At 35.0% G+C, this 27315-nt stretch overlaps 1 protein-coding gene across 1 annotated transcript; it reads left to right on the top strand.

Moving 5' to 3' along the window:
- The first annotated feature begins 838 nt into the window (after positions 1 to 838).
- On the top strand, positions 839 to 26974 carry LOC131154244 (homeobox protein knotted-1-like 1). The gene is made up of 5 exons (XM_058106893.1): positions 839 to 1683; positions 1788 to 1904; positions 1974 to 2112; positions 17333 to 17583; positions 26369 to 26974. Exons 1-5 carry the CDS (start codon positions 1402 to 1404, stop codon positions 26525 to 26527), a joined length of 948 nt encoding a protein of 315 aa, XP_057962876.1. The 5' UTR covers positions 839 to 1401; the 3' UTR covers positions 26528 to 26974.
- The last annotated feature ends 341 nt before the right edge of the window (positions 26975 to 27315 follow it).

Raw genomic sequence — 27315 nt, 5'->3', positions numbered from 1 at the left:
ACAATTCTACTTGGTTAAATCAATTTTATAATTAATTAGCATGTTAAATAAGTCGGATATGCTTGATCAGAGGATATCAGGTTTTATCCGATGACTATTCGATAACTTGTTAAAACTAATATCTAAATTCATGGATTATTTTACATGTCTATGCTTATTAGGCATTAGTCTATCTAGCATTAGTCCAATTGGTCTCATACTCTCATCTCTCATACTAGTGCATCTCTAGGTCTACTCTATGCCCCCACTCAATATCAAGTATAAATGCTTAATTTTCGTAATCAAAATAAAAACTCTAAATTCATGATCTAAAAAATTTTATATAATTTGTAATTGATTATTACATATTATTTGTGATGAAAATAACGAACTATTCATCATCATCATACATTATTTCAAGTAATTACCATAAATTACCCTCAGGGTGTGGTTCAGGTGGTAGTGCGAGTTGCGAAAATGCCTTTCACGAGGTTAGATATTCAAACCCTTTCGGGTTCATTTCCGTTCCTAAACTCCTAAATTTACGCTCCCTTTGAAGTAAAACGAACACGTGATATCCGGTGCGTAATCTAAAAAAAAAAAAAACAAAGTAACTACCATAAATTCTTTGTAATTAAATTACACATAGATTTTAATTTTTTTATCTGATAATTTATTTAATTCGTCACGAATTATGTCAGGTGTAAGGAGGATTTTTTTGGTCTTAAAATTATTCAAAATATCTTTAAAAATAAAAATATAATAATAATGAAATAAATAAATCGCACATCAACTCTGCCTAATCCCTCACGTGCCCTGTCTCGCCTTCCTTTTCACCAGTGGACTCATAGTCTCACACACTCCCAGAGAGAGAGAGAGAAAGAGAGAGAGCGTGGGAATGAACAGTACAGGCGTTGTACCGGAGTCCAACTTCACTCTTCAGTCTTCTCTGCAAACTCCACTGTTCCGCGGGACCCACCGGCGCAGCCACTCCCCTCCCGAAACGTGGAGGATTCATGTCACCGTCAAATTCAATCCTCCAAAATTAAAAATAAAAATAAGAAAAACAAAAAAGTCCCCGCGGCCGCGACTACTATAATTACGGGTGGCACATCCACGGCCACCACCCCCACCACCGCCGTGCGACAGCGAGCGTGCGGACCTGCCATTTCAGCCCTCCCTCTCTCTCATCTACCCCCATCACCATCATCAGTACTCCCCCCTGTTTTTCTCTCTATATTGAAAGCTCAAAAAGCAAAGGTCCGGTCCCTTTCATTCATGAACGCAAGCAGTCATTAAAACCCTTACCACCTGTGGTTCCAAGTTCCAAGGTCAAGTCTCCTCTCTTTCAGATCCTTCGTCTGTCCATGAGCTTGTATATGTTTAGTTTTTGAGGCTCTGTGCGTTTCGGAATCGGCGGAGATGGAAGATTTCTACAGGCTCGACCCGATACTTTCGTGCTCCGACGAAATCCTAGAACCCGCGCCGTTCAACTTCGCCTCAACTTCCGATCAGTTCTTCTACGCTCCGAGTAATTGCAACGTGCTTCGACTCGACGCGCCGGAACCGGAACGGGAACCCGAACCGAAACCTGAGCCGGAGATGAACGGATCCAATATGTCGGATTCGGATCCCCTCAAGTCTAAAATCGCCACTCATCCTCGCTACCCTACCCTCGTTTCCGCCTACATAGAATGCCGAAAGGTCTCTGTCATTACCTGCTCTTTATCGCATTTCCCCCCTTAATCTGATGTAGACTGTTCAAGTGTATTATCATTTATATATGCATTTATATATGTTTATATTAGGTTGGTGCACCGCCGGAGATGGCCTCGCTTCTGGAAGAAATCAGCCGGGATAGATCGAGCTACTCCATCGGCAGCGGCAGCGTCATCGGCGCCGATCCCGAACTCGACAAATTCATGGTAACTAATTAAGATTTCTTCTATTTCTTGATCGTTTATGCATTTATTTATTGATTGATTGAATTTTAGGAATCATACTGCGAGGTTCTTCATAGATACAAGGAGGAGCTATCGAAGCCATTCGATGAGGCGACGACGTTCTTGAGCAGCATCGAATCGCAGCTCAATGATCTCTGCAAAGGAACATTCGCAAATTGTGATCACTCAGGTTAGGGTTCGCCTCACTCACTGCGCATTTTATCCATTCTTCAATGAACTTGCGCCTTGTCATATCACGTGTAATGTCGTTTCATGCGTGAAGCGCGGTTATACGATGGACAGTAGTCAGTAGACGGTTTAGAAAAATAAAAAAGCAGGAATCTTTAAAATGAGCGGAGCGTACTGTACGCACAGTGGAGTCCTCTTACAACCAGCTGATATCTGTAGTTATCTGATGTTTTCTATTATTTTAATTTTTAAATTTTAAAGAGGTTTGGTCATAAAATAATATTTTATGTTATACATTGTGATGAGCATGAATAACGAAACTATAAACACGTTTTCAAATTATGTACATATTATTTATGTATTTCTGAAGATTGTCAGTGTTGAAACTGGCGATGCATGTGATAATGCTCTGATTTCTTTAGCTAAGGACTAGGGTATTTGGATAAATATTAAAATCTGGTCAAAGAGGGATGTACTTTCAGTCAAATTTCACATAATTAATTAATCGAAGGTGATTCACATTTCAGATATTGTATTGATTTATGGGGTATTATTTATTTATGTTGGTGGTTGGAAGATTTGCACTCTTTTCTGGGAAAGATATGCCTTGATTTTTGTAACTTAGCATGAATGAGTGGGTTTTATTATAATTTTATTTGATGAAACTCATTTTCCATTCATCCTGGGCAGATGTTTGGTTGATTACGACTAGTGAAAGAAAACATAATGCTGGGAAATGCCCACTTGCAGAATCTCTAAGTTCGCAGTTGTGGAATGAAATAACATTTTTAAATTAGTTGTTCTACTATTATATGGTGTTACCATGTTTTTTTTTGTTTTTTTGGATGGAAATAATTTCCATTGGGTCAATTTTGTGAGTAGTTTTTTTTTTCTTTTGAAATTTAATGAGTAAAGTTGTCGAAATGATAATTATTGAAGCATTAGTTAATGAGTGAAAATTTTGTGAAAGGGGAAACACTCAAATAAAGACAGTTTAATATATCATGCTCTATCTAGTTAGCAAATCCTACAAAGAAAAAAAATAGAGAGAGACTATTTGTAGATATATTCCTTAATATTGGAATTATTTTCTAACAAAAATTTTCTAGTTGTTATTCAAGAATTTCTCCTTGTTTGAAAAATAACTGAAGTTTTATCGAGGTTGGAACTTGGAAGTTTTGATATATAACATTGTCGAATTTAAAGACACGCTATTATGTATTTCCGTATGATTTAGGTCTCTAGTTGGTTTATTGTAGCACTAGTCAAAGTTATGAGAACATAGGTACGATAGGTTTATATTCATATTAAGATTATACATTAGTGGGGAGGGGGGGAGAGTGTAGCACATGTTTTTTTGTTAATTTATTTGAAGAGAATCACGCAATTCATAATGATGGGATATTTTATACTATAATGATTTTAAATGCTTTCTTGCTTCTTAGAAGTTTCTCCTTAGCAATATAAAAATGATTTGATAAGGTTACTATCTCTAAAGCAATCATTTGATCACCCTAATTTAAGATGCCCATCACTACGTTCCTTAGTACTGGTGCTAATCATTGGCAGGAGTTTTGATCTGTTTTGTGGTATCTTTATGTGTTAAATAAGCTTTAAGCCTTTTTTCCCTTAAAAATTTTCATCATTAAATAAGGTACAAATGCCAGGCCTAATTTTATTTCAAAAGCCCTAGCTATATGACTGCATCTGTTCCTTTGTGATATGTTTTTTGTTGTTCTAGATCACTTGTAAAAATAAATAGGTTACTGTTTTAAAAATTAAGGGTTGAGGAATTACCTGATTCAAAAAATGGGGTGTGAGTGCTGCATAAAATTTTTGATTATTTTTTATAAATTTATAATAAAGAAATCTGAGTTCAGAGTTGGACGTGCGTAGGGTTAATAGGTCTGGTTTGTGTTTTAAAGCTGGCAGCAGCTGATTGGGGCCTGCAAACTTGCCTTAAATGGCTCAGAAATTTATGGGAATTTTTAAACCTTTCAAAGCAACTCCAACCAATTACTAAAAGAAATCCAGGTTTTTGTGCTGAATTTCCACCTAAATAAATCAGGGAGGGCCAAATCTGTCACCTATTGCATCACCACGGGGGTATCAAGAGCTATAGTTTTAGCAATGGTCAAAATTATCACAAGAGTATGTAAAGCCATTGCAAATTCTTTCCACATTGATCGAACCTCTATTTGCCTCATGGATACAATTTTCTCATATGGTAAAAATTCGTATGGGTTTCATGCCCTTTTATCTTCAATGAATGATCCAACATTCAATGCAGGTCGAAGCATGTGGTTATGGTTGGTTAGTTTTTATTAATGAAAACAATAATGTACTATCCTTAACAATAGGCGAGGGTGGGCCTTGGATCAACGGTAAGGTTGCTCCATTGTGATTGGTTGGTCACAGGTTTGAGTCCAAGGAAACAGCCTCTGTGCATGAAAGCAGCGATAAGGCTGTGCCCACTGTGATGACCCTCCTCCTACCATCACAAAGCAGGGAGCCTTGTGGCCCAGGGAGGTCCTTTTACTATCCTTAACTATTGGTCTGGGAAACTTTTTAGTTCATCAAACTATTGTGCTAGCCATTTACATACCTTTATATTGAAATTAGTAAAATGGTGCTTTAGGCATGACTGCCAAATAAACTTCAAAAATGGTTAGAAACCTATTTATTTGATCCCCTAAGCAAGTCATATTTGATATAAATTGATAAACAACTCAGATATGGATCTAAACCAAGGGTTGGATTAACCAACGAATGCTTGCAAAACCGCTTTAACAATTGAAACTACACACATGTATGCTTGTTTATGTACGTATGTATGTGGTAATGATATATGTAATCTTATATAACAGTTTTTCCTTGATTTCTAGAAGTTTAGAATCATGATATCCCAATCAATAATCAAATACTCCTCCTTGGGTCTCCCAATCTTCTCTTTTGCAACTTCACTCTGGAGATCCAATACTTCATCATCCCAAAGGCCCAAACCCTATTGGGGTTCCTTCTCTCCTAGAATGACCACATTAGCACAAATGCCCGATTACAAAGTTACCAAATTACTATAAATGTTTTACTTCTGGTAATGTCAAATTATTTACCAAGACAAATCTAAGAATAAAACTTTTTTACTACTTGGTGAGTAATTTATTTCATAACATGGTCAACAATTAGCTATTTTCCATGGATATTGGATCCCAGCCAACATTAGTTTTATTCCTTTTAAAATAAAAAAAAAATAGAACAAATCTATTAACTAATTACAACGGATGGAGGACAAGAAGTTCTCCAAGAAAGAAACTTAAAAACAAGCCAAACATAAATAAAAAATAAATTAAAAAAAAAAAAGCAATTACATTGAAGCTGCCTTTCAATATAAAACATTAGACCCCTGAATAACCCAAAAAAATGTGCCCAAAAAGAACTAAAAAAATTAAGGGTCTATTTAGTTATGGAAAATAGTTTTCATTTTTCATTTTAGTTTCCCAAAAATTGTAAAAAATGTTAGCTAATTTTTCATTTGTGCAACAATTGTATGAAATCAATGAACAACAATGAACAATTTTGGCGCTATTTGCTTATGAAAATATTTTTATTTTATTTTAATTTTTTAAATAATTATAGGAATGCCTCCTTGTTTTCCAAATTTTCAAATTTATATAGAAAATTTGGTTCTTGGACTTTATGTGGATTTACGTATAGAGTTTCTTCAAAATCCACACAAATCTAAATTCAAGCCCCAAAGTCTATGATTTTAAATGAGTTTATATAAATTTTAAAAAATTGGAAATCATGTTGTCTTTTTCTTTTTGTGATTATTTTGAAATCTAGAAATAAAAATGAAAAATTATTTTGAACATTTAAATGAACTCTTTATTTTTATCTTTTTTACGGGTCTTGAAAAAATTAAAATAAGCTAAATTTTTATAATTCTTTGGAAAACTAAATATTGAAAAATGGAAACAAATTTGTACAACTAAACGGGGAAGGAGAAGTCTTTTGATATTTGAAAATTCTAGCATTTCTTTTGAGCCAAAGCAGTGTAAAAATTGTAGACTCTTGGAAAGTTCTTCTTGAAACCCCAAAACTTCACCTTTAAAAAATAATGAATAGATACAAGAGTCACCCAATCCTCTCCGAAATATGAAAACAGATTGTTCCACATTAATTTTATTCATTTGAATGAAGTAAATATGAACTCTGATTTTTCTTATATGACTATCTACAAATGGTCCAAATCGACTACAAGTCCACAATTATCAAACTTGATTTTCTTTTCTAGGGTTCACGCTAAAGTAAGATATGCTTTGAACCATTGTTTTAAAAGGTGAAGGCATTTTAACCCGTAAGAGGTGATACGTAAGCCTTTTGAGAATTTTATTTTTAGATAAAATTTTTTTTTTAAATAAATTACATTAATTTTAATAATGACAAAAATTAAGAAAATCACAAATATAATGTGAAAAAAAAAACATCATATATAATTTGCAAACTATTTGTTGGCCATTCAAAAATTGCTAGCGTGACTTCATTATCTAAATAATGACAATAGCTAGATATAAAATTATAAAGTTCAAATTATTTTTAAGATCTAAGATAAATTATCAATTATTTTGGAAAGGTGAGGTTCAAGAGTTTTAGAAATCAACTCATATTATGATTCTCTTTTTTTTTTTACTTTTATAAACATGAACTCCGCCTGTGATGCACTTAATGTCCTAATATTTTAACATAGTCGGTCCCAAGTTCGAGTAAAGTAGGGGGGTTGTGTTAGGTAGCTAACAACTGGCGTAAAACTTGTCAGATCACTATGATATGAATTCTTGCTGAACTTTCGCTCGAGCCTCCCCTACAAGCGACGCGTTTTATACCACTCAGGTGTAGCAAAAAGTGGGCGAGGGTGTGCTAGGTCATCGCCCCTAAGTGATGTGGCGTGTTGGCGCCCTAGTACATTGTCAAATATGTGGGGGTTTTCGCATCATTCTGGAGGTGGACGAGTAAAGAAGTTGGTTTAGGAGACTAGGATTATATTAACTTGGAAGATAAGGACACCTATGTGTAAAAGTTTGGAAATTGTGGACACAATGATTAGAAAAAATAACAATAATATAATTTGCCTCCAAGAAACTAAGTGGGTGGGGGAGAAAGTTAGATAAATTGATAAATCAAGTTTTAAAGTTTGGTACATTGGAAAAGAAAAACATAAAAACGAGGTAAGAATTATTGTAGACAAAAACTTAAAAGATAGTGTTGTAGATGTAAATAGTGCAGTGTATAGAATTATAAAAATCAAGATGGTCTTAGGCCAAGAGATAATAAATATCATTAGTGCTTACACTCTTTAAGTAGGCTTATCAAAATATTAAGAAACTATTTTGGGAATGTATGGATAGTATTATACAAGGCATATCAGGGATTGGAAAAAATATTCATAGGAGCAGATCTGAATGGATACATTGGAAGGGATAACCAGAGGATATATGGACGATATGGATATGGAGATAAAAATGAGCTTGGAGAGATGATCTTTAGACTTTGCTATGTCATATGATTTTATTACAATGAATATTTGCTTTAAGAAGAGAGAAGAACACTGAAAAACCTTCAAAAGTGGACAAAATAAAAGTCAAATAGATTTTTTCTTAATTAGGAGAGTAGAGCATTTATCATGTAAGGATTGTAAAGCTATCCCAAGAGAAAACTTAACCACACAATATAGAGTTTTAGTGTTAGATATACAACAACAACAACAACAACAACAATAACAAAAAAACAAAGCCTTAGTTTCACTAGGTGGGGTTAGCTATATGAATCATTTTTCGTCAATTTATGCGATCATGGACCATTTCTTTTGATAGATTCAAGGATATTAAATCCTTACTCACTATCTCCTCCCAAGTTATTTTAGGTCTATCCCTACCCCTACCCCTTCTTTTGCCCCCCATAGTAACTAAGTCACTCTTCCTCACAGGTGCACTATGTGGCCTTCGTTGCAAGTGTCCATACCATCTAAGTCATCCCTCCCTTATCTTATCTTCTATAGAAGTTACACCTAACTTACCACGAATATGTTCATTCCTTAATTTATCTTTCAATGTTATACCACTCGTCCATCTATTCTTGAAAGATAAATAGTGTTAGATATATGTACTAAAAAATGGAAGAGAAAGGATAAAATAAACAGTGTAAGGGAACTAGATGTGGAACCTAAAGGGAGAAAACATAATAAAATTTAAATATAAAATTATCAAAGATGGTAATTGGACTATAGAGGATGGTGTAGACACAAACACTCTTTGGAGTAGGATAACTAGCTCTATTAAAAAAAAAATAGCAAAAGAGATTTTAGGTAAGTCAAGAGAAAGATTTTCGATTGTGGGATCAAAATGTTCAAAAACACATAAAGCCAAAAAGAATTTTGTATTAAACATGGCAAAAATATGGAAAGATGGATGACTTTGAAAAGTATAAAAAGGCAAGAAAAGATGCAAAAAAGCTGTTTGTGAAGCTAAACACAGATCATTTAATAATTTGAATGGTAGATTAGATGCAAAAGAAGGGAAAAGAGATATATTTAAACTTGTTAAAGTTAGAGAAAGAAAAAGTAAGACTTAGGTATTGTAAAATATATAAAAAGTGAGGATGATATTTTCTTGGTTAAGGAATAAGACATAAAAGAAAGATGGTGAAGTTACTTTAGTAAGCTATTTAATAGAAATCAAATAGAAGGCTTAAACTTAAAAGTGACAAACGAGGAAAAGACTAAAAATATGAGATTTATTTGCAAGATTAGAGTTAACAAAGTTAAGTTTGCACTAAAAAAAATGAAAAATGGAAAATTTATAGAACCTGATAACATCCCAATTGAAGTTTGGAAATGCTTAGGTGATAATGGAATTATATGGTTAACTAATTTATTTAACGCAATTATAAAAACTAAGAAAATGTTAGATGAATGCAGGGAAAACACTTTAATACCTATATGCAAAAATAAAGGAGATATTCAAAATTGTAATAACTATCGTGAAATTAAACTTATGAGTCATACGATGAAATTGTGAGAAAGGGTAGTTGAACTAAGATTAAGGCTTGAATCAAACGTCTCAGAAAATCAATTTAGTTTTATGCCTGAGAGATCTACTATAAAAGCTATATATCTTTTAAGAAGATTAGTGGAAAAGTTTAGGGAAAAGAATAAGAATTTGCATATGGTATTTATTGATTTAAAGAAAGCGTATGATAGGGTACCTCGAGAAGTTCTATGGCGGGTTTTAGAAAAAAAAAAATGTGTACGTAGTAGGTATACTGATGTCATTAAGAATGTGTACGATGGTTTAACGACTAGTGTAAGGACTATAGGTGGAGAGACTAGGGAATTTCCAATACAGTAGGTGTACATCAAGGATCTGCTTTGAGCACTTATATTTTTGTTTTAGTGATGAATCAACCGACTAGGAGTACCATGGTCTATGTTGTTTGCAAATGATATTTTATTGATTGATGAAATTAGGGGTGGAGTAGAGGCGAAGTTAGAATTATGGAGACAAACTTTAGAATCTAGAGGCTTTAGAATAAGTAGAAATAAGACAAAATATATGAAATGTAATTTCAATAATAGTAGGAGGAATATTGGAGACAAAGTTAAACTTGATGATGTAGAAATAAATAATACTTTTAGATTTTGACACGTTGGATCTATTATGCAAGCTGAAGAAGAAATTGAAGAGAATGTAATGCATAGAGTTAAAGCAGGTTGGGTAAAATGGAGAAGTGCTTCAAGTGTGCTTTATGATTGTAAAATACCCTTAAAATTAAAAGATAATTTTTATACGACGGCTATAAAACTAGTCATGAGTATGGATTAGATTGTTAGGAAACTAAGAAACAACATATCCAAAAAGTGAAAGTTGTCGAGATGAGAATGTTTAGATGGATGAATGGAATAACATTGCAAGATAAATTAAAAAAATGAACATATTTGCCGTAACTTAGGCGTAGCTTCTATAGAAGATAAAATAAGGAAGGGACGACTTAGATGGTTTGGGCACTTGCAACATAGGCCACATAGCAAGCCAGTAAGAATTTGTTGGAAGAAATTGTGCATGATCGTATAAATTAGTGGAAAATAATTTATATAGCCGACCCACCTAGTGGGACTTAAGGCTTGGTTTTTTTTTTGTTGTTTTGTTTTTATATAAACACAGAGTTAAAATTTTCTAGCCAAATCTAACTTAAGAATCACACATCTAGAATGTGTAATCCTCAACTAAAAAGACACAAAAGGCATACCTTTTTAACAAATGCATAAGCCTTTTAAGGATTTGGTATTTAGATTGAGCCTTAGGGCATTTTAGGCATGCCTTGCCTAAAGGCGAGCCTCAATTGAGTTTTTTAAAACATTGGACTTTGAACTATGAAGGATTTTAATGGACTTTTTTTAGGATTTTGATGTTTATCAACCGAAAGAATCACTTAATTGGTTTTTTGAAAATTATGTAACTATGACAAGAGTAAACTTTTCTATAAAAATATGGAAATATTAGCATTACAAAAAAGGTAGATATTATTGCCTGTCCTTTCTTTGATATCTTTGCAACTCAGCTTTTGATGAATTTATTGGATAAAATGTTTTAGGAGTTTGTTAAAATGGTTTTGTGTTGAATTTCTCCCAATATTTTGGTTAGCATGCAGCTAAAGCTACATCATGCGGCTAGCTTGTAATTGGTTTTGGCCTATTGTCATTATAAATTGTAAAATCTAATCCCAAGTACAGTGTAATTGTTTTGGTTTGGTTTTCTTATCAATTTTTAGCTAAAAAAATTCGAAACAAAATATTCTTAACAAATAACAAACATAATGAGATTACAAACTAATTTATGATAAGAAACATTGACAAAAAGTAATGTTAATAATAATTTTAATAATAATAATATTAATAATTGAAAAATAATGGTTATATATTAATTATTTTTCAAGGAGTATTGTTATCTGATCTTCAGAGGGATTCGAAGGGGCCTTTATTGTAATTGTATGTTGTCTATTTTTAAGAGGATATCTTATCCTCCTATCTTTGTAATTTCTTATCTCTTTTGAGTTAATGGCAGTCTTTTTCTATCAAAACAACAACAGCAACAACAACAAGGACACTCCTTTATTATTTTCTCCTTGAAATGAATAAATTGATTAATAATAGCAAAATATTAACAATAAGTATTGATAATAATAATAAATGTAAAGTAATTGTTAGATTACCACTTAACCTAAAAGCTCAAGCTATTAGGTGTTGAGCCAACAATGTATATCAAGTTTTAACACTCCCTCACACGTGCAAATGAGCACATAATAAATAACACCCATTGCAGGAAATAAAAAGTTTTTTAAACACCACACAATAAACACTAGCAAGGAGACTAGAATGTAGGACCTTCTGGTAACTAACTCCGATACCATGTTAGGTTACCATTTTATCCAAAAGCTTAAGTTATTAGGTTGTGGGCCAACAATGTATATCTAGCTTTAATAGTAATGAATGTAAACAAATTTACTAAAGCCAAATAAGAGTAAAAATAAATAGTGAAGAAAAATATTTAAATTTGTATAATTAAGTATATATTTGGGTTTCAATTCAATTCTCTTCCATGTACACACATAGACAAACACGTCATGTCATTAAAGATCATGAAAGCCTGTCAATATGACATTTGTGCCTTTAAATTAGTTTTTAGTTCTTAATCAATTTGGGTGTACATGTATCAGTATGATACATGTCATGTTATTTAATTTATTTTTTTCTTCCAATTAAATTATTTGTGTTGTGTATGCTTTTTGGGGGATGTGAAGGCTTTGAGAAGAGGGAGTGATCTTGTGAATATCTAGTGTGTTTGTGTGCTTTAAATTAGTTTTTAGTTCTTAATCAATTTGGGTGTACATGTATCAGTATGATACATGTCATGTTATTTAATTTATTTTTTTCTTCCAATTAAATTATTTGTGTCGTGTATGCTTTTTGGGGGATGTGAAGGCTTTGAGAAGAGGGAGTGATCTAGTGAATATCTAGTGTGTGGTACATAAAAAGCTGGCAATGAAAGCCTATCAAATTATTAATTTGGCTTGCTCACGTCATAAGCATTCTCTTTTTGTTTTTTTTGTTTTTGGTTTCTCATTAAATCATTTATGTTGTTATAGTGTATATACATTGTCCTTGGATTATTCTAAAATTGCAAACAAGCCGAGCTGAGCCGAGCCAAGTTGAGTTGGCTTGTTTTAAAAGGTACTGGTGGAGCTTGGCTAACATCTATATGACACAAGGGCCACCCAAGTGAGGCTTGTTTCATATTGATAACCAAGATGAGCTTGAGTATAGCTCAAAAGCTCGGTTTAAGCTAAAGAACTCAAGCTCAAGTCCTTAACAAATGGTAAATTGAGAGGAACATGTTTTGAAAAAAAAAAATTAAATATATAAAGAGATGTCAAATGTAAGTGAGTCCTAAATCAAGTTTTTAAATGAGATTTTAAATAATAGCTTTAGAAACTTGATTTAGGACTCATTTACAGTCGACTCATTTGCACTTACAATTATTGATATTTTGGATACCCAGCAGCATGGATGATTTCCTTTAGATGTATGTACTTGGGTGGCATCCCATCTATTCTCTTTAATGAATCTTTCTTCACTGGTTGGAAAAAGAAGTCCCACAAACTAGTCAAATAACAATCTTTATATGAACATGCTCAGGAACTTATTTAATGACTTAGTTCATGAGCCTACTGCGAGCTATTAAGGAGCTTGCTTGCAAACTAGTTAAATGAGTTGTTAAAAAAGCCAGCTCGCAAGCCTAGCAAACTGAGCATAATTAAGTTCAAGCTCAGCTCATTTAATTGGCGATCTGTGAATTTTGGTTTGAACTTTGCCCATTTATCTCAACAAATGAGTTTGAATGTACTGTTATAAAGTCAAGCGAGTAGTAGCTCATGAATGGCTCGGTTCATTTGTTGCCGTGGTCATTATTCCAGATGTCTTTCTCCTTTTTACTCTCAGAATGCATTTCTTGATTTCGTCAACAAATATTTTGATTTCTACAATGATATAGTAAATAATTAATATTGTTATGTTTAGCATTCGTCTATTTTGATATTCTTGATTTTTGTGTGTTCATATTAATTTTTATTTGATGTATACATTTTTTAGTGTTGAAGGATTTTCTTAACCCTGCTTTAATTTAATATTTTAAAATCTTGTAAACATAATTTAATATGTTCAAAAATTGAATCTTTAGAAAAAAATTTATAAATTAAATATGTATAAACTAAATTCTTATAAATTAAATATTTATAGGTATTCAACTGGTTTATATGAATTAAAAACTGAAATCTAAAACCATAACTGAAAATTTGAACCAAAAGGTAAAACAATCTGATTTTTTAACTTTTCAATAATATTTGTACACCCCTAGAAGCATTCCCTTTCTATATGTTTCTACCTGATTAAATTTCCCATATATTTGTTGGACCTATATATATACCAAAAGGAGTTTCAAGCCTTTAAGGTGAAAGGATCGCATTGGATTGTATGTGGCATTTGGCTTGAGGTTTCTCAGATGCCTTCCAGCATTGTGATTCCTAGGAATCTTGATACCTGTAATATAGGATTCCCAGGTTTGATTTATAAGCATATTATTGGAAGATTTCTGGGATTGTGACATTCCCAGGTTTGTTTATTCCTTTGAATAATAATAAATGATCTATATTTACCAATTATCCTCAAGCTGGATAAACTCAAAAAGAAAAAAAAAGAAGCTTCTGCATAGTATTTTAGAAAATAAAAGAAAATATCAAATAATTACCCAACTCATTAAAAACATTATAATTAACATAAGAGGAAGACAATGAGGGAGTAGTCATGGTGAGGAGAGTGAGAGGGGGAGACGGTGCAAGATTGGAAATGAAATAGGTTATAAATGCTCGAGGTTATTTTTGGATTTTTGAAAAAGATAATCAGGGTATTTTTTCTGGTTAATGAATTCTTTTAGGTTGCAAATTTGGATACCCACCTATTTAAACAGAAATAGGATACCAAGCACTCGCGTGTGAAGAGTGTTACGGGAATATGTACCATTCGTCAATGGGATACCCAGTTATACAACATGAATCAAATGTGGAAATACGGGATAATCAATGAAGATTCCCGGGAATCATTGGTTGTCTCTGCAAAACAATGCCACATTAGGGATTTAGCTATTTTTCTTGTATTGTCGGCTGGCTGAGTAGATTTTTTCCCCCTCACCTTGTATAATATTAGACCTAGGATTTTGTCCCAGATCATTCAAACCCTCCCTTCTGTCTGATTGTTCTTTATTGTTTTTTCTCTTTAATTCCTATATTTTCTATTGTTAGAGTCTTAACTATATGCAGATTGTTTGTTGCAAGATATGTACCAACCGAAGAGGGAGTAAGATTGTTGTTCTATTGATAAGAATACTCATAAAACTCCTGCCACAAGACAGAAGCTCATGAAACTGAAACAAAGGAACTGGATAGAGCATTACAAATGTCCTAAACTAAAGTGATCTTGAAAATGCTTGTCTTGTTTGCATAACTCTTAAATAAGATGCCTTGAAACTGTTCTATAACTTGTTAAAAGAGAATAAGAAATGTGTCTAAAACTGGTAAAAACATTATAAAGTAGGAAAAGAAGCATGCAGGGGCAGATCTACTTTGGATATATTTTGGCTGGAATTTCACTTGTGAGTTGCCTTATCAAATAGAAATGAGACGGAAGAGTGGCTTGTAGCCTAATACACATAGATGGGTTTGAGGCCTAAATAGTTTAAGCTTTTGGTCAAGTTAGTGTGTGAATAGCTGTTGAGTGGGTGAGTAGAGATGTAAATGGAGGTGTAAGAGTTAATTCTCTTGCATGCTAATAATTGAAGGACCAAGTGTATGATGAAGGCCAATAAGAGTCATGTAGACTGATTAGATGGATGATTAACACATGGGACATGGGCTGGTTCAAACTTCAAAAGGCAATAGGGCATACAGAATACAACATGAAGAATGTAATAAAGTGGTGCTAAATGCCTGCACAAGCAACTATTGGGGAGTTGGACCCACTTGTAAGGGGTTGTTGGCTTTTGCTCAAGGGGAAGTGCTAAAAACTCAACAACAAGGGAAATTGTTGGGAATTCCTCCACCTGTGTGTTGCATAAAAGTGGGAGGAAGAGTGTTTTTGCACATGGATTGACTCAAGACCTAGATGGCTTAAGCTTTTGAGTCAACTTGTTATTCATTCATGTAGCAAGCCCAAGCACATTGAACCATGGGGCTTAACATATTCTCATATCAAAATTTTCTAGAGGTAATAGTGTTTGAATAGACACTAGTTAAGTGCTTAAGTGTACGAAGCTGCACAATGAATTAGTGAGCAAACACCCACACAATACATGAAAGATTTGATGTGATTTGGTCCTTCCACTTGGCCTACATGTACAAATGAAAGAGAAAACCCACAAACATTGATGTAAATAGATGTACATGGAGTACTGACTCAACGCGCTCACCTCATGTTTGAGTATTCCCCATCTACACACAAATACTCACATAATTTGGTCTTCACTCTGTTGCCCTAACATCCCATAATTATAGGATTACAAAACCCCACTTAAACTAGAAATACCTTGAAGCACAAGATATCTCAAAAATTAGGGAACTGAAAATACGAAGAATCCTCCAAATTAAGATTTTTAGAGTAATTTTTCAAGTCCAACAACGAACATTGACATGTTAGAGGCACATTCTAACAATGTGTTGTTCAAGGAACCTTTAACCTAACTTTTTTCACAGTAGGCTGGAGTTTTAGCTTGCATCCCTGCTTTCTAGTCTTCAATATTTAAGTGGTTAGTCTTAAGATAAACAATTGGAGTTGGCTTCTAACGATGGAATTTCGTTCAAACTCCAAAGGAAAAAACAGGCAAGCCTTGATTCTATGGAAAGGGTGCCGTAACTGGATGTGAATCTGTGATGAACTTCTTTGGTTGTTTCTTATACTTTCCAAGTCATCTTTTCTTTCCTTTACCTTATTGCTAAAATGAAAGGTTGAACAACCAATAGCTTCATGCTGCCTATGCCTCATTTATCATGCGTTCATGTTGTTCTACCATGATGCGAAATTTGGAGTTGACTACCAACTTCTGCTAATTCCGACTCTCAACTCTCAAGGTGTATTGTGAAACCTAGAATTTGTAGTTGTCAGCAACATAGAATTTCTTATTTGTCAGCCTGATGATAATCTGTGGACAGGAATACATAAACTATAGCATGGAGTTAGATGTTTGAGGCTAATACTGATGCGATGTTATCCTCTGATTATTGTTGATACATGCATTAGATGTCTCTTAAGCCACGCTGATAAGTTGCCATGTGGCTTCATAGATTCATTTGTTTTTTATCATGACAAGTTTAGCTGCCAATATGGATGGAGCCATTGTTGTTCTCATGTACCTTAATATTGGTATTGTGTTAGAGGCATTGATATTAGATTTAATATTGTTTTGAAGATGATGCATTTTTTGGAGCTGTGAAGTTAAGAAGTCAAGAGCACCTCAACTCAGCAGCTTTACATCTCAACTCAGCGAAGTTACTGTAAACTGTTTTATGAGTGGAGAAGTTAAAATGTGGAAACTGTAGATTAAATGTATTAATTTATGTGACAGTCAGATGAAGGTATTAATAGGGGATGAAAAAGTTGCTTTTGCTACAATGTTTTAAAATTTTTAAATTTTTTCTGTAATTATGAGTAGTTTTAAATGGTTACAAATGTTAGTGGGCTATTTTAAGTTTTTAAATATTTGATATATATAATTTTGAGTGTTTATATGTGAATGTTGAAGGGCTTTTTCGGAATGTTATGACCAAAAAAGTGCAGACTGGATTATTGAAAACTTCTTGAAGTTCTTTTAATTATTGTTAGAGAAGTTCTTCACGGATTAGACAGACTGAGTGATTTCCATGTTGAAAATGTCAATTTATTTATTTCTGATTCCTGAAAAGTTAAAAGTGACATTATTTTCCTTCTCGAGTCCTTTTTGTTATCCCTGTAGTTAAATATGCTGCATGTTCTGAATAATTCAAAATTACTCCAATTGGTTCTGCATAAAATATTTTGATAGCTTATTTTTAATTTTTAGTCTCTTTTGTTTTTTGTGTCTTTTCAGATGAAGCAGATGGAACTTCAGATGAGGAAGTAAGTTGTGGAGAGGTAGAAGCATCAGAAAGTCAAGAGTCTTCTAGTGCTCGTCCAGGTGACTCAGAGTTGAAAGAAATGCTCCTCCGTAAGTATAGTGGCTATCTTAGCAATTTGAGAAAGGAATTCTTGAAGAAAAGGAAGAAAGGCAAGCTACCCAAAGATGCAAGGACCATGCTGTTGAACTGGTGGAACACCCACTATAGGTGGCCATATCCAACGGTAATCATATTATAATCTCATCCTTTCCTGTTCTTTGTGATGGCATGTGATAATCCATAAAAGGACCAAGAGAATTGAAAAAAGAAACATGAGCACAGTAACTCAATTCAAGATGCCTTCATGGAAAAGGACAAGTATTCATGTTAGTGGAGATTATGGCAGTGATAGAGCCACTCTTAATTCAGTTGGGGAGTTGCCCTCGCTGATAATTTGAATTTAATAGAGGTCTGTATTTTTATTATCCTTCCTCTCAAAAAATGACTACATACATTCAATTGACTGAAATTGTAAATTTTTTCTTAAATTGATTCTCCCTTTCAAAATATGATAAAGGGTTTTTTTTTTTTTGTATGAAGAGTGATACTAGATCTCTTACATTCTTTTAAGAAAAAAGTGACTATATGTGACTTTGTGCCATCCAAGCTGAAAGGGGTAAAAGCCTAATAGAAAATCTAGAATGGGGTGGCCTTTTGGGATATCAGTGTAAGGAGGAGAAACTTATTTCTCATGCTCTGTAAGCATGATGAAAATTAATCTCTAGTAGGTGTTTCCTTCAAGAAAAGGGAAAGGTGATTTGTGGGGAAGAAAGATTTGGCTGGAATAAACTGAATGGAGGAGATTTGATAAAGGTAGAAATCATGAGCTATATTGTTTGAATCTTTTATTGAATTTCCAATTATCATTGCAAAAGCAATTTATCTTCAAGATTGAAGCTTGTTTTAGGGAATTTAAAGGAGAAATGGAGGTGGAAGAAGCAATCAGTAATTATTACAAAAACTTGTACTTGCAAACATTTTACCTAGAGCCATTGGTAGTAGTTAGAAGGTATGGATTGAAATATATATCTATATGTGATTGAAATATATATCAATCACAGTTTAGGTTCTTTTCTAGACAAGGAACTTGGGGAGGTGCTAATGGAGTGCAACAAGTACAAAGCAATGGGAACTAATGGGTTTATCAAGTGTTTTTTGTTTTTTTTGTGGGGAGGGGGATGGTCTTCAAAGTAACATTATGACCATCCTTGAGAGGTTCTATGCTACAATTAACTTTGCGAGTTGTGTCAACAAGACCTTATAGTCTTGATACCCAAGAAAGAAGGGGTGGCCAACATTTTGACTTTGGACTGATCAATCTTGTGGGAGCATTTATAATTGATACCTAAGGTTTTAGCAAACAAGTTGGAGGCCGTGGTGGGTGGGAGAAGTTTTGGGACCATTCTAGGATGCTTTTGTCGAGACTTGCCTCAATGCAATCTTTATTGCCAATGAGGTGGTGGACAGCGGAATGAAGGAAACAATGGGGTGATCTATAAGTTAGACATGGAAAAAGCATTTTATCATGTTTCTTGGGGTTCTCTTTTTTGCTATGAACATGAGTTTTGGGTTGATATGGAGGAAATGGATTTGGAAATTTGTTTCATCGGCCATGTCCTTTATTCTCATCAATGATGTTTCCTTTGATTTTTTCAACTCATCAATAGGGTTAAGGCAAGGGAGCATTTCTCCGTGTTAATCTTTTTCTATGTTTTCCTCGCATCTCCAACTCGAGGCATAACGAGTTGATTACCATGTGTCACTAGTAGTTCACCCTTTATACAAAATTGGCGCAGTTTGCCTAAATCCACTAACTTCATGAGGTTTTTGGCAACAAGATCTTTGACAAGGTTCTCATTAATACGTTCCCACATCATGGTAATCTTACTGTCATCAAATGAGTTACCAGTTGCAAGGCGGCAATCATAGGCTTCCTGTTTAATCATTTGCGACTTGGTTCTACCTCTTCTTGTGCTTGAATGAGAAATCAATTTCTACCAAAAATTCTCACTAACGAGCCTACTTGGGCTATAACATAAGTTGTGTAAAGAAATGACTAACTGCGAAGTTAATTATTTTCATCACAAACTTCAACCCTTGTAGGTATTGCCACAGCACACATAGACGATGTATGATTTCTAGCATCTCCTTCTCTTGAACTATATACTTCAGCTTAGTTTCACTAAGCTCACCTTTTGTATGCAGTAAGATGTTCATCATGTAAGAAGACTCCACCAAGGGCATAGTCTAATGCATCTATCTGTACCTCAAAGGGCTTCATTATGTTTGGAAGACCAAGTACCAAATCTTGCACCATGGCTTCCTTCAAGTTGTCAAAGGCTCCTTGTCACTCCTCCGTATAGTTCCACCTGACCCTTCTTCAACGGTTCTATCAATGGGGCAGTTCTCCTCTACTATTCGTCTATGAACTTCTGGAAATAGTTAGCGAGCCCAAGATAAGAACGCAACTTTTTAATTGTTGTTGGGATCTTCCAATATTGAATAGCTCTCATCTTCTACATATTCATCCAAATACAACCTTGTTCGACCACATGACCAAGGAATTTGATGTACTTTTAAGTGAAAAAGAACTTTTCTTTCTTTACATAAAGGTTGTTACGCTTTATCATGTCGAACCTCTTTTGTAGATGCTCATCATGTTCTTCCAAAATGGAACTGTAGACAACGTCATCTAGGTATATTGTGACAAACTTGTCAAGGTGCTTATAAAACACCTGGTTCATAAGTGTGCAAAATGTGCCTGGCGCATTCCCTGAAGGACGTCACCAAGAATTCATAAGTACCATACCACATGATGCAAGTAGTCTTCGGCTCATCACCATATGTTATTCTCAACTAATAGTAGCCTAACCGAAAATCAAGTTTGGTGAAGTACTTGACATGACTTTGTTGATCAAACAAATCAACAATTAATACTTGTTACATGGTCACTTTGTTGAGTGCATAGTAGGACACACACAACTACACGCTTCCACCATCTTTCCTCCAAAGCAATATTGGTACTCCAAATGGTGCTTTTGAAGAATGTATATAACTCGCTTCTAACAACTCATCAAGTTGCTTCCTTAACTCTATCAACTATGAAAGCGTACTTGGGACAACACTTTAGTAGGAGGTTTCACCCCTAGTAACAATTTTACCTTATGCTCCAAACCTCATCGTGGAGGCAAGTTGTGTGGTATCTTGTCAAGCATCATAACTTTTTGATCATCATCCAACATATCTTGGCTGACAGTAGGCACCCACTCTTGGCACCCCTTCCTTCACCTCTAACAAAGTCAAATATGTCCACTCACTCTTCCTCAATTCTTTCTTGAGCTGCATGGCTAAGAGGGACCTCTCGTTGTCTTCTTTCTTTGCGGCAACTTGCACAATGCAAGGGTGATTTCCCATCAAACAAAGGGAAGCAACAAAGGACATTGGTATTGCCTTTGTGTCACTCAAGAATTCCATTCCAAGTACCACTTGAAAATCATCCATTGGCCCAACTGTGAAATTTGTGTGTCTTGTCCACTATCCAAGCTTCACAATCACTTTCTTGGCTACTCCCAGAGCATGCTAATTTGTTGAGTTAACCACTCTTATCATCCTAAATCCTTCTCCAAGTTCAAGTTGGTTCTCTACGCTTCCGCCTATGAGACAAAGTTATGGGTAGTCCCGGTATCCACCATAGCACAATTGCTCTTCCCATTGATCCATAAATCCACAAACCTTAACCTTTTAGTTTGGGTAGCCTCTGGTTCTTTCTTCTGTCTCTTTAATGCGTTGAGTAACTGCATTGCGCTCATTCTTAGTGTTTCCTCCACGTCCTTATCTTGTCTTTGCACCCCCTCCAAATGGAAACTTGCAATGCATTGAACAATGACTTGTGAGGTTAATCAACAATTCTGCAAGGGCCTCGACAGTAGACACATGCCAGCTCACCCTTACCTCTAATTGTGTTGAAAGGCTGAGACAATGAAGCTTCCTTTAAAGTTGATACCTTTATGTCGACTCCCCCACTTTCGGGTTTGCCCCTCTTGAAAGGATTTCCAATATTTATACCGAATAGGCGATTTTCTTTGGACATTGTGGAACTCTTCCAGTGTAGTCAGTCAAGTGTTTTTGCGACAACCTATGCACTTGGCATTGTTGATGGAGTTCTATCTTTGCCTACAGTTTCAACCCCTCCAGAAAATAAAATAGCTTATCTTTTTCTAGCATGTCCCATATGTTCAACATCAAAGCAAAGATTGTTTTACTTACTCTATGGTTGTACCAATGTACTTGAGGTCTCGCAATTTGCACCAAGCATTGTATTCAACATTTTCAAGAACGAATTGGGCCTTGTGCTCTCTCTTCAAGTCTACCCAACTTTTAATAATACACCATCCATTTTAAATCTCATCGTACTTGGTTACACACTACAACTTAGCATTACCATTTAAGTAAATTGTCACCATGGATGCTTTTGCCTCCTCCGAGTCGATGAACTACACGAAAGTATTGTTACATATCAAATAAGTTCTCCAACTCCTTAGCATCACAAGAACCCCTATATACTCAAGGTTTTGGCACCCATGTTCTTCCATACTCTAGCCCCGTAGAGTATTCCCAATATCAGGAACCATCAAGTTCATCTTGACAGTCTCAAATGGATCTGTAAAGCTTCTAACATAAAGTGAAAGTTTGACGTTTCCACAAGAGAACCTTGTTGATGTTGTTGTGATCATTCCAATGCATCAACATGTTCAACAACTTTGGCCATCTCACAGCCACATGGTTGGTTGTCTTAATTTAAGCCTATAGCACCTTAATTCTCTTGGTTGATTGGCATGATCTCTTAGCAATTCTTCATAGAATCTCACAATTTGAAGGCAACCGAATTCACTAATAAATCAACCTAGCTGGGTTTAACTTTTCACACCCAGTGAAGGATTGTGCGGCTCTAGTTATAGAACTCTTGCTTAACTAGTCAACCGAAAGTATTTTGCAGTTACACCACATGAACAACTTCTTACCATTGAATTCATAATTAAGTGGAAGCTGTAAACAAATATACAAGTAGACAAAAGTCGCACGGTAAACTGTAAAGTTATGCAATTCATTTTAACACCTTCATAGGCAATGCGTGTTTAGCAAGGGAAGCTAGTAGGCTAAAAACATTTACAAAAGATAGTGAGTTTTATAATGATTGATGAACACTCACCTCCTCTAAAGAGTTTTCTATGTTATTCTAACTCTGATACTCGGAAACATAAAAACTGACAAAGGAGTCATACTCCGATTTTACACTAAGGTATTATCACATTCAATGAATGAAACCCATACTACTAGCTACATGATGGTTACCCATCCCATGTACACAAGATAAGCAGTCACAGGAAAGTTTAATTCTGTTGGAATTGGTGTATTCCCAAGAAAGGGGGGGGGGGGTGAATTGGAAATTTAAACTTTCCTTGGACAATTTATATAAACAACAGTATTTCACAACCTAGGGTATGTCTATGCAATCCCAAATGCACAGATAAATGTAATGTGCGAAAATTAAATTATGCGCAGCATTCACAGTCAATTAAAAATAACATACATGTGCAGTAAATAAATTGCGGAAATGAAAAGAGCGCACACAGTATATTATCGAGGTTCGGCCAATACTACCTATGTCCCCGCCTCAATTCGCAAGCTCGAGAATTACCACTATTGCTCACTTAACGGGTGGAGTGGCACCGTTTACAACACCAAATCAAATTACCAGGGCTAATCTCAACCTTTACAACCTCTCTTTAAAGGGGCGGAGAAGACCCACCTGAAGCCACGCCTGAATTACAACCGATCCTTACGGGTTAGATCAACACCCCCTTAGGCCACACCTGAAATATAACAATGAATATAGAATTTGCGTACAATTCAAATGCTTCTCCAATAAGCAAATATGTACAGATACACACAAGCAATAACTAATGCACTCACAGATAATAGTATTTAATGCTTTAATGCTCAAGTGAGATCTTGAAAATTTAATTTTAGATAATATATTCAACAAGTGAATATTCAAGGTTGCTTCGAAACCCTAATCAAGTATCACACAAATATTATATCAAATTTAATCATAGCAGATACTTAGGGTTTAAGCTTACAATAGATTTATCAAAAGAAGTATGCAAGCTTTCAAATTTGGCAATAAGGATGCCAAGATTCGGAAGCCAAAAACACGATTTTCCCAAACAACTATTTATATGTGAAATATTGTGGGAAAATCACACAAGCAATTACTCTCAAAAAGATTTTCAAGACGTATGGTATTGTGAGAGTATTTTGCCAAGGAAAATGATTTTGAATGATGCACAATAACACAATCAAATCTTCCTACACCTTGCAATTGATTTGCAAGTTAGAAGAACTAGAAAAACAAACTCTTTATTTCAAAATGATATTTGCTAATAAATATGTAAAAGAGTATATAAAAAAATATGCTTGGAATATTGAGTATATAACAAAAGAAGTATAAAAGATTTGAGAGAATTTTTGCTAATCTTCTTCCTAATCAAGGCAAATGAGGGGTATAAATAGATATCCCTCAAATTTTGACCGTTAGGGATGTATTGGGGATTTTGAGAAAGGTTAATTAAAAATTAACCCCAATTACCCTTAATTAACTACGGTAAAAATAAGACAACCCAAGAGTTTTGGTCACGCGGTCCTTAGGGTTGGACACCCGAACAGACACAGATAGAAAAGTTATTTTTTCAAGTTTAGGTGTCCTAGGGAAAGTTCGGGTGGCTGGGCCTAGGTGATTTTCCAAATGCTCAAGGTTCGGTCGCCCTACCGAACTTCATAATTCGGTCATTCGGGGTAATTTTGAACTTAAAGTTCGATCGCCCGAGGACAGTGGGAAAAGTTACTTTGAGCATTCGGTCGACCGTGGACAATTAGTTCAAATTAGGTTCGGTTGCTCAGGCCTTGGTCAATTGTCGACCTCCAACCAGTTTGGTCGATCGAGGCATTTCATATTGCCTAGGTCTTGGTCGACCGAGACTAGTTAATAATGTGCATTTAAGTCCATTTTGGCCTCTGTGCTACATCAACCCTGTGTGAATAAGCATGTGTCATATAAGTTTGAGAGATGATGGTTCTTATGGTCATTCTAAGGTATTTTGAGCTTAAATACCTATTATGCATGATATGCAGATTATTACAAACCATATGATTATTACAGATCCAAAGAAAATATAATGCAATACAATACAACTTGAAAGAAAAACAAAAGAACTTCATGCTCTGCTTCTTTGCAATAGCATGGATTGCGCCAAATGATGTGCTTGTTTAAGTGCTTCTCGGCTTCCATTTCTCATCTTTCATCCGTGTTTAGAAAAGTAAACATGTTCATACACTTAGCACACAGATGAGATACTGTGGTTTGTCATAATCAAAGCAGGGATCGTACTCCAAAAAGTCAACAAATTCCCTAAACAAGCTTGGCTTATGACACAAAGGGAAGCTGTCCTTAGAACATGTCTTATTAAGATCAGTGAAGTCAATATGATCTTGCAACGTCCCATTGGTTTAAGACCATGATAATGACACCTAGATAACAAGAATTAATAAATATTTTTGCAAATGATGAGGAAAAAAAGTGGACTGACTTCAAGATAACAGTAATTGATGCTTCACTGATTTAGCACTGCATAAAAAACTATGGTTTGTAGTTTAAGCATTTTCCCAGGAATAAGATGTCCAATCAATCAAAGAAGCAGGTGCTCATGTTAGTAAGATGGTTATAGCTCACACTTTTGCACCTTGATTGCTATCGTTGCAGTCAGTATCTGTTGCTACATGTCAAGAATGCTTTTTAAATGAGCATCTAAATGAAGTTGTTTAGATGAGGTTTCCCAAGAGCCTCATCTATTTGGGTCTGTTTGTCATTTGTGGCATGCTCTTTTATGGTCTGAAATGTGCTCTTCAGGCTTGGTATGATTGCTCGCAGTTTGTAGCTACCCAGATTAGTGTTGTTCCTGGTGCTCATGATCATGCTCTTTTTGTATGTCACTCTGCCGATAGCTTTAAATATTCCTTTATTGTTTGTGGATGATATGGTAATCATTGGTCCAATGCTATAGGCATTGATTGCATGCATTTTAGATGGAGTTGGGTGGTCTTCAGTGCTTCTTGGGTATCCTAATTCTTATTGTATAGGATATCTTGACTTAATCCAAGTAATGCTAGATTTCCTAGTGAGATTGATTTGCATTCTAGGTGGACTGATAATAAGATCATTGAGACTCCTATGGAGCTACATGCAAAAATTCCCACACACCCCACCCCCCCACCGTGAGATGTTCCTAAATTTATTTACATTGTACCTCTTTCTAGTTGGGCTTTTGGTTCATCTTACAGCTGTCGTGATGTAGCCCGTGCTCTTCATGTTGTTAAGTCAGTCCGTTTTTACACCCAGACTACTTATGGCTGCCTTTTATCTTCTGTTACTTGTACAACAGCAGCAACAACTAAGTCTTTAGTCCCAGTAGATCTCATGTTATTTTTAAGGGGCTATTTTCACAACTTACTATTGTATTCAACTTCTTCCCTGGAGCTTTATGCTCATTCTGCTGCTGATTGGTCTGAGGATATTTCTAATCATGACATGTAAAATGAAAACTATGTCCATTGATGAGTCTATGTTCTACGTTCTACTTTCATCCTCGTGAATTTTCTTTGATCAAGAAAATCTGGTTTCCTTAGGAAAAACCTTGCAGCTTAGCACAATCAGGTTCTTAGTGTGGTATCTGCATGTGCATGCATGCTTGTTTGATATGTTTGAATTCTTCATTAGACATAGCGAGTGGAGTGGTTTTTTTTCCAGGTTAAAATGTTTGAAGAGGGTAACTCTGCCCTGTTTAGATGCTTGTTCTTTTTTGAACACTTCTGCAGTGGTTCTCTATGCACTAAAAGAATGGATGATTGTCCAGGAAGAGGAGAAAATGAATTTATCTGAGATTACCGGATTGGACCCAAAGCAGATTAACAACTGGTTTATAAATCAGAGGAAGCGGCATTGGAAACCATCTGAAGACATGAGATACGCTCTCATGGAGGGCATTGGTGGCAGCATGAGGGGACCTATGTAGTGCGATACTGCAGGTGGCCCTGGAAATAATGATGTATGGATTATGGCCTGGTTTCAACTTTGCCCTCTTCACCTGTCTAGAGTATGTATTCACTCTCCATCTTTGTCTCATTCTTGTTGAATCTACACGTAAATATTAGGATAGCCTCTTTTTTCAGATATAAAGAAATCCCTGTGTTCATGTTGTTGTATTTTTCATATAATTTCGATATCCAAGTTTCAGTCAGAAGGGAGCATGCTTGGTGTTTCGGTTTTCATGTGTCCAATTCTGTCTTTCATCTTATACAAGACCACAGAACGGGAAATTCAGAATTCTTTTGTGATGAATACAGAGATTGTTTAATGATCTCTTATTTATTTGTATTGGATGCTTGATGTCATGGATTTTCCAAATTCTAGCCTAAGCAATAAGCCCTTGCACTAATAAATTATTGCATAGATTTTGGGATGTATGCATTTGTGGAGTTCTTGGCACTAGCTAGCACAGCACCTTCACTATGGTTTTGGTTCTTCTGCCTATAATTCCTGTGTTAATATTAACATCAGCTTCCCAAGAGAAGCTATTTTAATTGTTGGAACCCTGTTATGAATCCCTAGCATGAAGCATGCCAAGTCTTCTTGGTCTTTTTTCTGTTCTTTTCAGCCTCGGGGCATTCTTCAGACGGTGAAATGTATTTAAATATTAATATTGCAACATTGCTAAAATTCTCTTCTTGGCAGGTTAAAAGGATTATACTCTGCTGATGTATCTGAAAATATTGATTGAACAATTAATGAGGAACATTACGT

The sequence above is a fragment of the Malania oleifera genome, chromosome 4 (genome assembly GCF_029873635.1).
Source record: "Malania oleifera isolate guangnan ecotype guangnan chromosome 4, ASM2987363v1, whole genome shotgun sequence".
In the NCBI taxonomy this organism is placed as follows: Eukaryota; Viridiplantae; Streptophyta; class Magnoliopsida; order Santalales; family Ximeniaceae; genus Malania; species Malania oleifera.
Note: the sequence above shows the minus strand (reverse complement) of the source record. Positions and strands in the feature narration are given on the sequence as shown.

What these genes read in the sequence shown, in the direction of transcription:
- LOC131154244 (XM_058106893.1), top strand. Translation starts at nt 1,402, where the DNA reads ATGGAAGATTTCTACAGGCTCGACCCGATACTTTCGTGCTCCGACGAA. An exon ending in CCTACATAGAATGCCGAAAG is followed by an intron (nt 1,684 to 1,787) that starts GTCTCTGTCATT and finishes TGTTTATATTAG; the next exon opens with GTTGGTGCACCGCCGGAGAT. An exon ending in ATAGGTGGCCATATCCAACG is followed by an intron (nt 17,584 to 26,368) that starts GTAATCATATTA and finishes ATGATTGTCCAG; the next exon opens with GAAGAGGAGAAAATGAATTT.